General features: G+C 35.3%; 2 protein-coding genes across 2 annotated transcripts; one reads left to right on the top strand and one right to left on the bottom strand.

The window, feature by feature from the left end:
* Window positions 1-693: 693 nt before the first annotated feature.
* On the top strand, window positions 694-5,920 carry LOC149076501 (clavesin-1-like). Its single transcript, XM_089244077.1, has 4 exons — window positions 694-864; window positions 3,299-3,492; window positions 4,888-4,998; window positions 5,676-5,920. Exons 1-4 carry the CDS (start codon window positions 720-722, stop codon window positions 5,841-5,843), a joined length of 618 nt encoding a protein of 205 aa, XP_089100203.1. The 5' UTR covers window positions 694-719; the 3' UTR covers window positions 5,844-5,920.
* Window positions 5,921-8,669: 2,749 nt separating this feature from the next.
* On the bottom strand, window positions 8,670-16,607 carry LOC149076500 (uncharacterized). The gene is made up of 4 exons (XM_089244075.1): window positions 15,309-16,607; window positions 10,287-10,399; window positions 9,314-9,443; window positions 8,670-8,857 (listed from the first exon to the last, which is right to left on the bottom strand). The coding sequence occupies exons 1-4, from the start codon at window positions 15,479-15,481 to the stop codon at window positions 8,764-8,766; spliced, it is 510 nt and encodes a 169-aa protein (XP_089100201.1). The 5' UTR covers window positions 15,482-16,607; the 3' UTR covers window positions 8,670-8,763.
* Between the last annotated feature and the right edge of the window lie 95 nt (window positions 16,608-16,702).

Here is a 16,702-nt window from a genome sequence, read left to right as displayed (position 1 = left end):
TTTGATAATGTGTGGAAACCGATGATGCATCAAAATAAACTGAATTTAATTTATTTTTTTCGTCTCTTTCGAATCTTTAATGCATAGATTGTACTCTAGACCAGTGTTTCCTAACCTTTTTTGATATCGTGGACCCTTTGTAGTGAAGGTAAATGGCAATAATAATTGAGGTGGGTGCCCGAGTGGCGCAATGGTAAAGGTGCTCGTCTTCCACTATGAAGGTTACCATCAAGGTCCATGGGTTCGAATCCCGGCATAGAACATTCGACGCAAGTTCTTTACCTACCGAGCCTAGGGCGACCACCGATGGATAGAGCCTTCATTTCCCACCCAACTCCACTGGTTGAAAATTGTCATATGGCGATATATGACCGGAGTTGGTGTAGTAGTAGTTAATGATCCGCACTCCCTCCCCCACACCATAGCACCCGAAGATAAATTTCGATGCCCCCCAATAAAATCTGAAAGAATGTTTTTCCCTAATTTGCATATCATAAAAAATTGAAAAATTAATATTACACATCACAAAATGTGTCATTCATGCAATGGTAGTAAATGGTAATAATCCTCGGACCTCTTACAGAATACCCACACAACCCTCTGGGTGTCCACGAACCGCAGGTTGAGCCACACTGATCTAGACTGTTGGATTTCTGAAATAGGCCGTTGATATTAAGATTGTTTTTTATTAGTCATCAAAGCGGCTATTCAATTCCAAAATGAATCTGGATATTCAGTCGGAGTTTTACCCTCATTATATGGAACATTTGCCTCAAAAATTCGTCATGAAAGCTGAGTGTGAATTATTTGAAACATCAGAAAAAAGACGGATTCACGTCCAAGATGTGAAAGATCTCATTAGCAGTAAGTTTAAAAAAATTATCAATTCAATGAAATGTATGTCATAATTAATAACTTTAACATATACATGTATCTTTTTAAGCGCCACTGATTCATCAATTTTAATGATATTGATGTGTATGAAAGAGGAAAATATAAAATGAATAATCATGAACTAAAAATTCTAAGCAACCAAATGAGTTTTGATTGTAAGCGCTTTTGACCAATGCTTTTCATTTTGATATTAAGCGCTTCACATACATAGTATAAATAAACTAAAACTGAGAATTTAATAATGTTTACCACGCCAGTTTTCAGATTCCTCAGTATTCAAGTAATTACTACTCACCGTTGAAAAATGTGAATTCAGTGTCATTTTTTTTTATTTCATTCTTATTATTTTATTTATTAATAATTATTTATTTATTTATTATTATATTTATTTATTTATTATTATATTTATTTATTTATTACTATATTTATTTATTTATTATTATATTTATTTATTTTTTGCATTCTTAAATACAGGGCAGTCCAAAAGTCCTGGCATGTGAAGAAAAAAATACTAAAAAGATCACCGTTAATGATGAGACAAACGGCCTTTCTTCTTTCTTTACTTACTACAAAATTTATACGTGTACATACAACTTTAAGTGACGCGGAGGATGTCAAACCTGAAGAGCATTCCTTTCCATGTTGTTTGTAACATGGGTGTTACAAATAATGGAAGTAAAAAAACTTTGAAACCTTTTTCATACGTTTTAAGCCGTTTACCTCTATCTTTGATAGTTGTTTTTTGTTTTTGTTTTTTTTTTTTACTTTTTTTCAAAGCAGGTCGTTTTAGAAAGTCAGAAAAACTTTGAGACCTTCTTTTTCAAGTTATTAGAACAGTTTGTCTCTATCATTATTAGTTGTTTTTAATGTTTTTTTCAAAAGAGGTCCGGACTGCTGGACCACCCTTTATAATGCATATTAAGCAATATTTTTATATGTTCTATCAAGAGGAAGATGGAATGGAAGGAGAATGGTTCACAGACGACGTCATCCTAATGTATTTGCGGAGCCGCAAATTCAACGTCAAGAAGACATTTTATTCTATAAAAAAGATGGTCGCGTTGATCAAAAAGTATAGAGAGTACTTCGAACCAGTGGATCCTAAAATATTGGACGAAATCTTGAAAACCGGAATCATTGAGCTCATTCCCCGCAGAGACAATGAAGGCCATACTATCGGAGTCATTCGACTCAGTAAGTGAAAGTCTTTCGTTTCAGAACAGTTGATGCATGAAAATTCTGAATCGAATGCGCTCATAATAAGCTCGTGGGGCGTGGCATTTTCAGTATCAATTCTTCGTAACTGATGAACAAGAATTTTGAAACTTTTCAAAAACGCATGGAATGAAGACGAAGTATGGCACTTTATCTACGAGAGGAAAGTGTTAGTTAACAATAAAATGTATCTAAAAATTTTTCTCTCAACAGCAAAAGACGCACAAAAAAAACACAAAGAATGTATTGTCTTAAACCGTAGCGTTATCACGTAATGCTTCCGTTACGAAATTTAGCTTCAGAATGTGTGTAATAATAATTACTTTATCGCTTTCAAACCCTAGAGCTCTCATTTTTTTTGACTTTCCAAAATATTTTTTGCATTTTTGATACTCAAAAAATGCATTAAAAACAAATGTCAGCAAATATTTTATTTAATTTTATTCTTTTTTTCTCTTTTTTCTGTGAAGAAATATATATAATTCACTTCATTCAAACTTTCTCAGCCAAGATGATGCAGGGCATATTCATCTTCAAATACAGTTTTTTCCAGAATTTTATTGTCAAAATTCTCTCTTGGCACTCTCTTGGAAGCCATCTTAAAAACGACCTGAAAGTTCAATTCCAAGTGCTGCCCACTGACGAAAGCTTCCAAAGAGTTCATGTTCACCATATTTCTAAATGAAAACCTACACAACAATTCTTCAAGTCAGGACAAGGACCCCGGTTCAAACTCCACCGGCACCACAGTGATTGTCGGCTGAAGTTGATTTTCTGTGGTTCCCAGCTTTGAGGCGCGATTGCGAGTCTATGATATATCACCAATATCTTCGCTAAAAAGCCTCGCCACAGAGAGCAACAGGCCTATATATAACAGTAAAAATATTAAATCATTACACTTCACTCATATTTCGAAAAATAGATGGCCGATGGCAGAACTGTAATAAGCATTAAGCAGAAACAAACTTCACGTCAGGTTCACAACACGTACACACACATTCCAACACATTCCGCAGAAGAACATGGACGAGGTGCATATGTAGTTTAGTAGTAGTAGTAGTGGGAAAAAGTAACCCACACACATTTGCAGCAAGGTCTGAAAGGGTTATAATGAAGTACTATCGTTTGTCTAATTTTAAGAACCGCTTACGCAGTGACAATCACAACTAATCTTGGATATTCATTGCAGGTCGCTGGAATCCATCCAAAGTCTCTGTTACTGAACTTTTACATTGCAGTATATTGATGATTCTGCATTCTCTTAATGAACCGATGACTCAAATCAATGGATTGAAATGCGTCTTCGATTTCAAATGCAACCCACTGAAATACATTCGATACGCCACTCCGTATTATATATACTTGTTGTACCAAATTTTGGTGGTAACTATCATAAGTTTTCTTTGTATGTTTTACTTAACGGAGTTGGTTCAATCAAATTTGAAAAATAAACAACATATTTCTCAATTTTTGAATACTGAAACAAAATTTTTACCTTTCTTTTGTATTTCAGATTATATGTGAACAATTCTCAATAGAATAAACACTTTTAACCCTTAAATGCTAATTTTTTTTTTCAGAGCTGATTTTTCTTTCATAGTTGATGGCACGTATTGGGAGAGAGACAGACCGAGGCGGAAAAATCATTTAAAAAAATCTATTTCGAATTATACTGCTTATACAGGGCCTCTTATTCAAGACGTGCAAAACCTCCAAAAAATCGCGTATAAATTAATTGTATTAAAGTGATATTAATTCCCAAACATACAGGTGTTTTCTGTAAGTCCTAATGTGGCCTTTAAGTATCTAGTATTACCTATTGAGTATCTAAGGATTTTCTGAGATTCAAAAACCATTAGAAAAACGCGTTTAAACTTTTTTTGAAACTCGAATTAAATCACAACGTCAGAAAATTTCATTTCATGATCATCGTTTGATCATTTTTTTCGCACCACGGTCATTTTCTGCACACGAGGGCTAATTAGACCGGGACCTACAATTTATTGCCGATTCCGAACGGCAGGCTTGTTTCTTTTTTTTTGCTCATCGAGAGGCTGTTCCGCTAACCCATCGATGGGGGGACTCCCTGCGGTAGCAATTGTATCGGTGGTCATGTCACCGTTTCTGTTGTACCATTGTGTCAGGAAAGTTTTCTGACAAGGACGAACCGGGTATCGAACTCACGACACCTCTAAACATCCTTTGGTACTTTAGGCGAGTATCTTGTCGACCTGGGCTACCGCACCCTTATTTTATGAGGATTTAAATGTTCCCAATCAATTTTAAAACTACTTTCATTTCGCGTTAGTATATAATCTAGATTAAATTATGACATTACAATCATGTTGGGGGGTCAAGGCCGCAACCAGATGCTTGGGCAAGCACGCAATTTAGTAGCCCCTTGTAATATTGAAGGAGAGGTTACAGGGTGAAATTTGCACCCCCTTTGGTTTGGCACCCGGAGCACTAGATCCTCTTCCCCCCCCCCCAGTTGCGGTCTTGCGAGGGAGGGGGCATACTGCTTTTTCCACACTTTTCGCAACCAAATTTCTCACCAGATTTTTTTATTCCTATCATTCAAAGTAAAAGTAGACAGACACTACACACATATTTCTACGTTTCAGACAATTAATTAACGATACTTCTTCTGATACATTTGTGACCGCAAAACATTTTTGTATTTGATTAAATGGATAATAAATGGAATTTACCCATTTGAAATTTGTCAGTTGATTTTTTTTCTTCCTTTCCCCCACTCCCCTCCATGCATTTTAACAGGTATGTTTGCCGATACGATTGAAGTCCGTTAATGGAATAAATCCATCTATGCTCACAAAATTGGTAATGGTGCTTGTGGCTTCTCTTGGCTCAGAAAAAGTCAAAAATAGAGTAAGTTTTACTTTAAAAAAGTTAAAATTGAAAACATTTTGAATGCAAGTGGTGTTGAAAATAGTGGTGTTCTTAATCTTTTTTTTTTCTTCTGTTGGGCACTTTGTATGTTGAGGCGTTGTATTTGTATTTGTAACGTTTTCTTGTAACGCATGTTACGAATTGAAAGAGAAAAATATATATCAGTAGATTTGACTTTTGCCCTCGCCTTCTCTTTCTCACTCTCTCCTTTTTGTTCTCTCTCTCATATAAATATATAGAAGAAAGATACGTTATATGTGGGAGCAGAGAAATCACTAAAGAGGAGTATGGAAAGAATCGGAAGGGGGGGGGGGGAGAGAACAACTTCCATTCATAAGGTTACAATAAAGCTTCGCGATGATGAGGAAAAACATTTAAAAAAACCAGGGAGAAATGAAAAGTTATGTCTCGTCCATAATCGTGCAGGGATTGAACACAAAATCAACAAAAACACGCATTTCATCATTCCTGGGTGCCGTTATCAAAAGTTATTGCTAGAATGAGGTACTCTCAAGTGGTGAAATGCGTCTTCAAATACAAAGCAACTTTGTATGTGCTTAACATCCATAAAAATTATTGTTTTTTAATGCAAATATACCTAAAGCCTCCAAAATGCTGAAATTTTTCGACGATATTATTATTATCTTTTACTGAAGGTTATGGTTCATGACAACAAGCTTGATTTATTTTCCTACGTACAACCGAATGTAGTACCCATGGAACTGGGAGGTACTCTACCGAAAGAAGAAGATATCAAATACAAATTAGCGAAGACATTGGCCTTGCCTGCTTACATCACTGCAATCCGAGAACGTATGAAGTAATCGTAATGAGATTTTAATGTACGATGAACATTTTTCCGTTATCCTGTTTGCAAAGATCTACCTCAGAAAGAAAAAATATCAACAAATAAAAACTTAATTTTATGGAAACTTTTCCTATCATTTTTTTAAACACCTCAAGGACGAATACTCGGAGATAAAGTCATGTGGGAATGACTGCGCAGAAAATACTCCACGTTGAATGTGTGCTATAAAGTAATTTTAATGTGTGTTATAATGAAAAAAATACGAAACATTTTTAAAGTGATGCTAGGAAGTTTATTAAATTTTCCTTTAGTATGCAAAACTTCAAAATGTCCGCAGATGCAGTAATGAAAACGATAATTCATTTTAATGAAAACGATTCAAAATCACGCACTTGACAATAAATAATGAAACATCCCACAAGTATCAAAACTTTTCCGGTGGATCAATCATTTATGAGTAATGTAAGAACATAATGGAAACAGCTGATGATATTACATCTGCAGCGGTTGGCATTGAAAGCCTACCGCAATGCCCTACGGATAATCCCTCGAAATATATCCATTACTAAACCCTTCACGTACAGGCTTTGGGCAAAAAATTTGGACAATCTTTATGTTAAGTACCGGCGGAAACTCTCAAAAACAAGTTTCCTTGTTCGCATGTTAGAAATACATGCATAACGGGGGGGGGGGGGGGGGGGAGGAGGAGGAGAGGGGGGTTGGTGGGTAGATGAGTGCTGTAGATCTCTCTTTTGTGATAAACCACATCCTTTTATTCTCTTCCACAATATAATTCCCATAAATTCGTAAATGGTTTAAAAATTCATAAAAAAAAATTGAAGAAATTGGAAAATTGGAATGCGGTTTCTGAAAAAAAAGTTATTCGCTTAAAAAAAAAAATTGGAATAGAAAAAAAATTATTTCAAATTTTTGATGATAGAGGGCGCTGTACAACGCAAATTAGATCAGACGAACCTTTCTTCAGTTTATTGTTTTCTTAATTTTGTTATAAAACTCATCTTTCCTTTATGCTTGTTTTCGTACCGAAATCTAACGAATGGTCCAAACATTGCATAGAAAGTTCAGCAGAAAGATACGGCACCTAAGGGCTCAAAGGATGGAATATGAAAGGAATTAGTACATATATATTCAGTTTGCAAAAAAAGCTATTCTCGCGAAAGGGGATTTTTTCCTCGTATACGTTACAGGGAAAAATCAGTTTAAATTTTTGTGGACAGATGACGCTGCTAGGATGCAAATCGCAGCATTCTGGACATTCCTTCAATCCCTTCTGTGTCCAAAAGGTTCGTAAAGCTCCAGCCGGCGATTCAGGACTGAAGTAGAACAATTTCGCCAATAGTACTTTATCGACATGACAATGAAAGCCTTATGCAATCGCTAGTAACAGGAAAAAATGAGCTGTTAATCGTACACTCGTCATTTTACAAGACTGATATATGTATGAATATTTTCAGCGATTAGCTTTCGTGCAGCGTCCTCTATCGAGAAAAGTTTGAACTTAGTTTTTTTCTTCTGTACTAAAAACAAGTTTCCTTTTTGAAGAGCATTTTGCAAACAGCATTCCGATACACGTATATATATTCCTTGAATTTTCAAGCACTTTTATGTTCATGAATTCATTGGACACCCTATATACATAGCAGAAAGATGCATCCAATGTGAGGGAAGAAGCATTAAAAAAACTACATCCATTCACATAGAGTTCCAAATGATGAGAAAAGAGGTAAAGAAACGGGGGTGAGCTGGAATGTATTTCTCCCATTTGCATTGGGCCGAGATATCTCGTCCCTGATCATTAAGGGGTTAAAGAGGTTAAGACATCAAAATTTCTAAGTATGGACTATAGAGCTCTGAATATTATATGAAACTTTTTTCTGTAAGATTGAAAAAATGAATATTTTTGAAAATAATTCATGAAAAATACTTTTTTGAGACATTGTATAAACGGCAGTGAAAGAATCGACATCTTTTCTTAACATAATCAATACATAAAACGCTCCCTTCCCTTACTATTTCCTTATCGATGATATATAAAAGTATAAACTAGAAGTTTCCTGTGCGGTTTGTATAGAACGGGTTCGTTTCCTCAAAGCAGGAAAATTTGCATGTGTGGATAATATGCCACCTTGGGTTATGGGCAATAAATTACACGGCATCTATCAATTTCAGATGTGAGAAAAATTTAATTGTAATTTAAAACAATCGATATATGGATATTAAAGAACCTAACTAAATTATGTGAGATTGTGACGTTCGTTACACTCATCATACCTCCAGGTTTTCATTGAAGCCATGTGATAAACTGTAAGGAAGCAGCGGGCCGTCATTTACCCCCCCTCCCCGGCTTTAAAAAATACAATAGAAATAGGCAAACAAGAATATATATATCTTGTTGAGAAGTTATATTTGGTTCTTTTCAATCATATAAATCGTACCCTGGATGCGATGAAACGTTTGTGTTGATCGGAGGTTCGAAATTTTTTCCAGATGATGTTATTTGCTTGATTTCAGAATTTTTTTTTTACCAGTATTACACAGCTCAATGAAATTACCTTAGGATTTGTGAAAAAAAAATTAATCTCTCGATAAGTTTTTTCCCTTACAGATAGAATTCCAAATTCAAAAGCATTCATATGAATTGCTGAAAACACATGATTCGAATCCCTGTTGCAATAGAAAGAATAGTCATTGATGTAAAAGAAATGCGTAGAAATAATAATGTTAATCACAAAAATATTCACATTTTTCATCAAGCTGATAACATATGTATAAATTCAACTCTTTATTCAGAAGAAATACTCATAGGAAATTTTTGCGATCACCTTTACCTTCACTGAGTACTCCCCTCAGCTCAACAATTTATTTATTCGCTGACACAATCAACAACATCCAATTTTTATGGAAAGAATTGACTTTCATTTGTCTGTTGCATAGGGTCTGTTGGATGGAATAAAAATCTCCATTCCATCAAATTCTTTTCTAATCGTCACTTGACAACCTAATCTTGACCTAAACAAAAAAAATTTATATAGACTTTTTTATTATTTTAGTTTGTCTTTTCAATTAAAAATTTTTCGATTAGATGAGAAACTTTTTTTATAATACCACTCCCCTAGAAACTTTGTGTGTGTCTCAGTACTAGGGTCTTATATGCTTTATTGAGAGGATTGTTCATTAAAATTATTTGAAAAAATTTCATGGTTAAAAAATATGGGTAAATTTTGATGTTTTTCAAATTGATTTTTGAAAATGTTTTTTAAAGTGGTTTTTTTTAAAATGATTTTTAAAAATGTTGTTGAAGTGAAAACTCGAAAAAAATAATAAGTAACAAATCTTAGAAGTTCTCGTTAAATTGCAGAAAAATATTCACGAAATTTGAGAGAAAAACTTGAGGGCCTTATGCTTTTGGAAATGCAGACTGAGATTCTCAGATTCGTGCGATGGATTACAAAAATGTGCTCTTACATAGGAGTTTTTCCTGCAAGGAACAACAGTCCTTCCTCTTCTTCTGTTTTATCTGCCTGAATTTTTTGAAAATCGTGTTCATTAAATGTTAATACGCATGTCAGACACTGCATTGTTCCCTCGCAAATACCTGTATTGAAAGAAAACGAAATCAATTGCAATCACATTTAACATAAATCGTATAGATTAAACGATATTATTACGAATGATTATTCTTAACCAGGGTCGTTTGAGAAATTTCAAGGGGTCCGTGACGTTTAATAAGGATATAAAATGAATTTATTGTTCTTAAATTATTATGTGCTGAATAATCCCTGGCATTCGTGTTATTGGCACAAAGGATCCACTGAGCATAAAAGGTTAGGGGAAAAAAAGCTCTGATTTAGGAGACAGCAGCATTTTTTTAATGTTGCCAAATAAAACGTGGGGAGTAAACCTCACACATTATGTTGATATAAGAACTAATTACAGCAGTCGCGAGCATTCGTTTGCACCATTAATTTTAAATTATAGTCTATACTAAAAGTTCTTTTTTTTTTGGTAAATTTTAGACAAATAACAGAGAAAATATATTTAAAAATAATCTAAGACTTACAATAAATTTCAAATACTGATAGCGTTGCATTAAAAATGTCTATAATTATGAGAATTTTTTTTCAGAAGTTTAGACTCTACATTGCAAAATTTTTGACACAAAATTTTAAACTTTGACTTAGTTTAAATAAAAAAGTTAATTAGTCACAAATCTTCTTTTTCGTAATTGCAATAAATCGCATTGAACTAACTAATCAAATCAGTGAAGTAAATGTTTAAGCTGGAAATCGAATGAGGAGAAAAAAACAATATTGTGCTCGAATAATCTTGTCGTGATGAAAGGAGGCACATGACCGTTGATCGTTGACCGTTATCTCACGCAAACGTAAATCCTTTTAGCATAACAGCAAGAATCACAAGAAAAATGAAATTTTTTTACCATACTCTTGGATATCAATCCCACAGTTGCGTATGCATTCCAGAAAAGTTTCTCCTTCATTCGCCTCCACTGGATATCGGGAGTCGTCTCCGTACAATATCGTCATTTTGACACTTGCAATTTCAAAAGTATTTTTTTAATATAAAAAGCAAACAGTATGTACTTATATAAAAGTATGCTTAGATCCCAGAAGTTCATATACAAACGCGAAAATTAAAAATTCAGGAGAATGAAAATAAATGCATGAATGTGTAAAAAATTTGTATTACAGACCACATGCGATTGACATTCAACAACTTATTTGAAAGAAAAAACATTTTCATACCAAAATTCAAAACAAAAATGAAGGCTGTCCGAAAAGATTATAGAATAATCAAATACATTATAGTTTCTGTCAAACAACATATTAATTAATAACTGATAATTTTCCAATTATTTTGAACGATATCAAACAAGTAATTTTCCATTGAAAAAACTAAACGTTTTAGGAGTTGTGGGTCCAAATTATACCATTCAGTTTCTACATCATATTTCGAGGCGTTCACTGAGCTGAACTGCCGCCCACTGGAGTAGACTTTATTAGTCACTAGTAATAATACCCGGCGCTCCCCGGGTTTTCTTCAATTACTGGGAGGATTGAAAAAGTAACAAACCATTACAAAGGAATAAGCTGTTACACTGGCAGCATTAAAGGAGAGGCAAACCATTGTACAGGCATATGCATGTCTGAAACACATTGTTTGAGAACCACGGTAACCAAAGTAAACATTCCGAAAGAAAGCGTTGGGCCCAGGAATCATTGTTGCCTGACGGTTTTTCACCCATTTTGCGTATTTGCCCTGCTCTAACGAACTTTTAAGCCTATGGTTCAATCCCGGTCCTGTTTGACATACATGCAAAATTTGGCGACGATCGGTCTAAAATTGTACTTTTCTATAAAGGACATATATACGTACGTACATGCATGCATACATATATACTTTCACATTTATATATAAGTATATTTATATATATATGCCCCACACACTTTCTATCTTTCGGAGATTGGGACTCGTCGGTGGCCAGTTCAGTAGAGTCACATGCGGGAATGTGCGTGAAGTTTTTTGTTTCTCTGTAATGCTTGTTATGTGTAGTGCTGCCATCTGCCACCAGTTTTTCTAACTATGAGTGAAGTGTTATGATTGAATGATTTTTCGTTGTAGGACTGTTGCTCTCTGTGGCGAGACTTTTTAGCGGGGAGATCGGCTCGCATTTGCGCCTTGAAGTTGGGAACCACAGAAAACCAACTTCAGCCGACCACCACTGTGGGGTTCGAACCCGGATCCTCGCATCGCGAGTCCGTCACTATAACCACTCGACCACCACAGCGGCTTGAACTTAGATATTATATTAAACCTTAAAGCCCCCACAAGCTTTGGCATCGCTCAGCCTAGGGAAAGATACTTGAGTGATTTTATTTTTGAACTGATGGCAGCTTAGGAGAGTGCGTTGATCAAGATTATTTCTTTGGTGAATTACGAATATGAATACGAACACAAATCTCACAACGGCGAGACTCTTGTTTTTTCTGTATAACTTTTGTCGCACGTGGTGTAATGAATAGGCAGTTCCTTACACAAAAAACATTTTTTCAATAATATCATGAGCATTTTTCATAAAAGAATAAAAATTGTGTTTATAATCTTTAGTTTTTTAGTACTATGTGCCCCACAAGTTTGTGGAATTATTGAATACATGCAAATTCAAAACACGTAATTATGATGCGAGGCTTGAAACCTGTAAGGTGGGATAAGGTGCTAGAGAACGGCAAAAAGCGGCGTAGCTTCTGTGGGTGAGATTAACAAAATTTTGCGATTGAAGTTGCAAAGTAAGCCTATTGAACATTTTTCTGTCCGAAGGTGAAACCGATCAGCTAATAGCTCATGGGCTATTAGCTGATCGGTTTCACCGTCTATTGCACGGTTTTGTTCGGCATATATACGCTCTAGCGAAGGAAAATCTCTATCTCCTCTGTAGCTTAGTGGTCAGAGCACTCGCCCGGCAATCGAGGGACCCGGGTTCGGCTCCCGAAAAAAAAAAATTAACATCATCTCAAATAATAAATATCTTCACAACATCCAGTCTTCTGTATATCTTGTATTAACAAGTGGAGAGAGACATTCATGTCATATAGTATTGAATAGCTGCAAGAATTTTATAAATTTCCAACAGTCCAACAGATGGCAGCAGCTCGACTATTTTCTATTTATTTCCATAAATTACAGTTAAATAAGCGTAAACCACTGAGCTGTATGGAAAGCAGTTTACTTATAGCTCAGTGGCGTAAGCAAATAGATGAAACCAACAACCCACAATATACTAGAATCCATAGTGAAAGAAATAATTCCAGAATTAATGAAGGAAAATTCCAGAATTGATGAAAAAAAAATTATTCCGGTATTAATGTAAAATCAATGATTTAATCAAGTAGTTCTTAATAAAGTTTTTTCACATCTTCAGATGTGAGTTCCCTATCCTGTAGTGTCTTCCCAGCACTTACAAAAAATTATTTTCATCTTTCTGGCAACACCACGAAAATCCAAAGTCAAGGACGTCTGGCAAAAGAGCTATTATTGTTTATATTTGTCGGTCGCATCTTAGTACATATCCCTGCTCTCGTCCAAATCCCGTATTATTTTAAATTCGTTTATATTTTTAAATAAATAATTGTTTTATTGTTTGATCTACTACTTCACCAAACACCAACTCTGGCCATATCGCTATAGTGCAATTTACTGCCATTAGTGAGATGGGTTGGAAGTGAAGGCGCTGTCTACCGGCGGGGGTCCTTGTTTGATCTACTGCTTCGAATAATATACACTGCTCAAAACAAGTAGGGGAGCAAGCAAAAAAGTGAAGAAAACCGTGCGAGACAGCCACGTATTGGCATACAATGGATAGTACACGCGTATCAATGCGCAATACAGAAAAAAGACGTAAAAAAATTTGGAATTAAGCTTTAATTCTTTGAAAATATGGAAAAAACATGAAAAGATGATTTAGGGCAACAATTTGGTTACATGTAAACGATAAAAAAAAAGTACTGTTTAGACATGATGCATGAGTTTTAATAGGGCGTGTGGTCTCCTCGAACAGCTAAGACTGCTGCACACCTGTTTGCCATGGATCTGATGAGGTTATCGATCAGACTTTGGGGAATACTGTGCAAGAACTGTGTTTTCACCGAGTCACGTGATTTCCTTGCATTCGATGTTGACCCCGCCGCAGAGGCTCGATGGTGAAACCCTCCATGTACACTTGTCAGGGGAATCCATGGCTGCTCCAGAATAATAAAATAAACCAATAAATTTGATGAATAAATTAAAAAAAAAATGGCCTACGAGGGTGGTCCTCCGCCATGTAAACGAGTTAAAAAAAAACGTTGAGAAGCGCTGAATTAAAGCATCACGACCCCCATGGGCGGCGAGGGTGTCACTCCCAGCGTCAAAGGCGGTGCTGACTGATATAATGCATATTGTGTATATATAAACTGATATCATCAACATCATATGCTCCTAGAAATCATCTTCACGCCCCCCAGACGTTCGAGTCTATGATCGCGTTCTTGCTCAGCGATATCCCATAGGATCATGTAATATATCCGGAATTATAATCCCCGCTCCCTGGTACGTTTGATACTTCATGAAATACTGGAATGGAGCAAAGGTGGAGTGACTATACGACGCTTTTCCGTATATCGCACGTTGCATATTCGCTTTTTTTTTTCCTTAATAATCAGGATAACAACTATTGAATTTTATATGTATTTCTGTATCTGTTATTTACTGTATTTATATTGGTTTGAACCTTCAATCGCATATCGGGATGCCGTAGACCACACATGCACCTCGTCCACATTCCTGTGCCAACACTTCTAATGAATTGGTACATGTTTGATCGTGCGTGTACGTATTTGTACCTGACGTAAAGTTTGTTTCTGTGTAATGTTTAATATGTGTACTGCCGCCATCTGCAATCAGGTTTTCTAACTATGAGTGAAGTGTAATGATCGAATATGTGTATCTTTGTAAGTCTGTTGCTCTCTGCGGAGAGACTTTTTAAAGGGGAGATCGTCTCGCATTCGTGCCTCGAAGTTGGAAACCACAGGAAACCAACTGTATTATATTACTACTGTATGCTGAAAAAGTTTTGGACATAAAGCAGTAAAATAAGAATAACCGTAATGCTTGTTGATCCTTCTTTGTTCAAATAATTTCCTTAATTCCTTTCAGCCCATGACAAATTCTTCTCAGAATAATTTTCAGAATATTTCACTACCGCTTATGAAAAGTGAACTGTCATTATTAGGAATTGATCAGGAACTTAATAAAGCCATAAATCGTAATTGGTTTTGCAGAGATCAACCATGGTAAATGGTAAATTTATCAACCATTTGACGGAATAAATTTCAGGAAGCAATCACGAAACAGATACTTTTTATACACGACAAAATTTTTTGAACTCAAGATGCCAAAATTAGTTTGCAAAGTTATTTTTAGATTTTTTTTTTAATTTGATGAATTTGAATGTTATTTTAATTTTTTGATATACAAACTTGCGAAAGAATACTCAATGCATACAATGATATACACGTGTAATCAGAGCCTGCTCCTCGCATGGCCAAACGGGGCATGTACCCAGATCCCAAAATGCCCAAAATTTTTCAGTGTGTCAAAATTGGCCTTTTGTTTTTTATTCACAGCCCACATTCCCCTTCCCTTGCGCTCGCCTCTGCATCAAACAAAACTACATATAAGAGGGCCCCAAAAATTCATATTTGTCCAAAACCCGGACTTGTGAGGAACAGGCCCTGCTCATAATGTTCGATTCGTTGAAGTATAAAATATTTTTATATCTTTTTTTGACATCTAATTCTGAACATATAATATTCCATATCATTATTAGAGTGGCTTCAATACCCATTTATCTTACGAATATACAAATAGCTATGATGTGTAAACACAATGAAATTTTCACACTGACCTGTCTTTTTTATTAGTAGCACTAGTGAAGATATTTCTGGATCCTGGAAACGTATCTCTTACGAAATGCATGTTACAGAATTGGTGCTTTGGAGGGAAGTTATTTACCGACTGCTTATGTAATATAAATCGAAATCTTGTATATGCCTTGAAAATTCTTGCGCTTAAGTACATCGTTTTCAGCGGTGGTTGGTGGTGAATCGTCTTAATGTGATGTTGGTGATTTTAAGGGGGGGAAAAATAAAATTACGATGAAGGGGAAAAAAAGAAAAACTATTGTGTTTTCTGAAGGAAAAAAATATTTTTCCTGGAGAGAAAACAAAGACCTAGAATGAAAGGAAGACTTAAAACACAATGAGAGGAGAGAGAAGAGAAATTACATGCCACATTATCCTTGTCACGACAGTTCAACGCGAGACAATTTAGCACTGCGACAATTCAGCGCGGGAGAATTCAGCACCGACGATTCAGCGCAGTTCTTGCGTTTTGTAAATAACAATGCCCTTCCCACTTTTTTTCCAGACTTAGGACTCCGACAGACTAGACACGACCCAGGCTCTGTCCCTCCCGGTATATAAGCCTTTTACCCTTGCTGGTTGGGTCGCGCTGGGGAGCCAGACTTAGGACTGGCATACTTTCAAAATGCTTTGAAATGATTTTTGAGAATAAGGTGTGGTTAGAATTTTTTTTTTTTTTTGTACAAAAATATGTCGTCGTAATAAAAAATGTATCACCATGTCATAAAAAGTAGTTGTTATACTTGCAGCTGAAAATCATGTGCTATTCCTCGTAGAAATTCATCTGATATTCGATTCTCGTAATTCTAAACTATTTCAATAATTGTTTTTACAGTGTGCACAGCTCTTTTACGACGCTTTGAATTTTCTTGACCAAAGATGCACTGCTCTAATTTAACTAAACGAAACCATAAACGCTGCTAGAAATGGAAAAATTTTTCTTTGGTTACATTCTGTGGAAACGCTTGGTTCATAGAGTACAAAGAGGCACGTTCGAAATCTGTCGAAATTTAGAACATCCAATTTCTAATAGCACTGAACTGTCCGAACTGAATCGTCGGTGCTTAATTGTCTCGAGCTGAATTGTCGTAGACTCATTCTTATTAGAGATATTCGTCAATCAATTTGCAATTACATATGATTTCTCATAAATTGATAACTTGATACATTAAATAATTATCAAAAGTAATCCTCTGAAATATTTGTTCATGTGCATTGCACCTACAGTCAAAATCGATTTATCAACATTTTTTCATCGAAATTACACAATTCCACTGAAACACTATTAACACTCACATGTACTATGCGCTGCATCAATCAACATATTTTTACATCAAGAAGAAGAAATAATAATTTTACACGAAGAAAAACAAATCAA

Source organism: Pholcus phalangioides, unplaced genomic scaffold (genome assembly GCF_987345545.1).
Source record: "Pholcus phalangioides strain wild (caught in Gottingen) unplaced genomic scaffold, Ppha-v1.0 ptg000015l_1, whole genome shotgun sequence".
NCBI classification, from domain to species: domain Eukaryota; kingdom Metazoa; phylum Arthropoda; class Arachnida; order Araneae; family Pholcidae; genus Pholcus; species Pholcus phalangioides.
Note: the sequence above shows the minus strand (reverse complement) of the source record. Positions and strands in the feature narration are given on the sequence as shown.

Bases quoted from the DNA above. Each gene is read 5' to 3' on its own strand.
- LOC149076501 (XM_089244077.1), top strand. From the start codon at position 720: ATGAATCTGGATATTCAGTCGGAGTTTTACCCTCATTATATGGAACAT. The intron at 865-3,298 runs GTAAGTTTAAAA...TATTCATTGCAG, and splicing joins TGTGAAAGATCTCATTAGCA to GTCGCTGGAATCCATCCAAA. The intron at 4,999-5,675 runs GTAAGTTTTACT...CTTTTACTGAAG, and splicing joins CAGAAAAAGTCAAAAATAGA to GTTATGGTTCATGACAACAA.
- LOC149076500 (XM_089244075.1), bottom strand. From the start codon at position 15,481: ATGTACTTAAGCGCAAGAATTTTCAAGGCATATACAAGATTTCGATTT. The intron at 10,400-15,308 runs GTCAGTGTGAAA...TGAAATTGCAAG, and splicing joins GCTACTAATAAAAAAGACAG to TGTCAAAATGACGATATTGT. The intron at 9,444-10,286 runs GTAAAAAAATTT...CTTTCAATACAG, and splicing joins GATTGATATCCAAGAGTATG to GTATTTGCGAGGGAACAATG.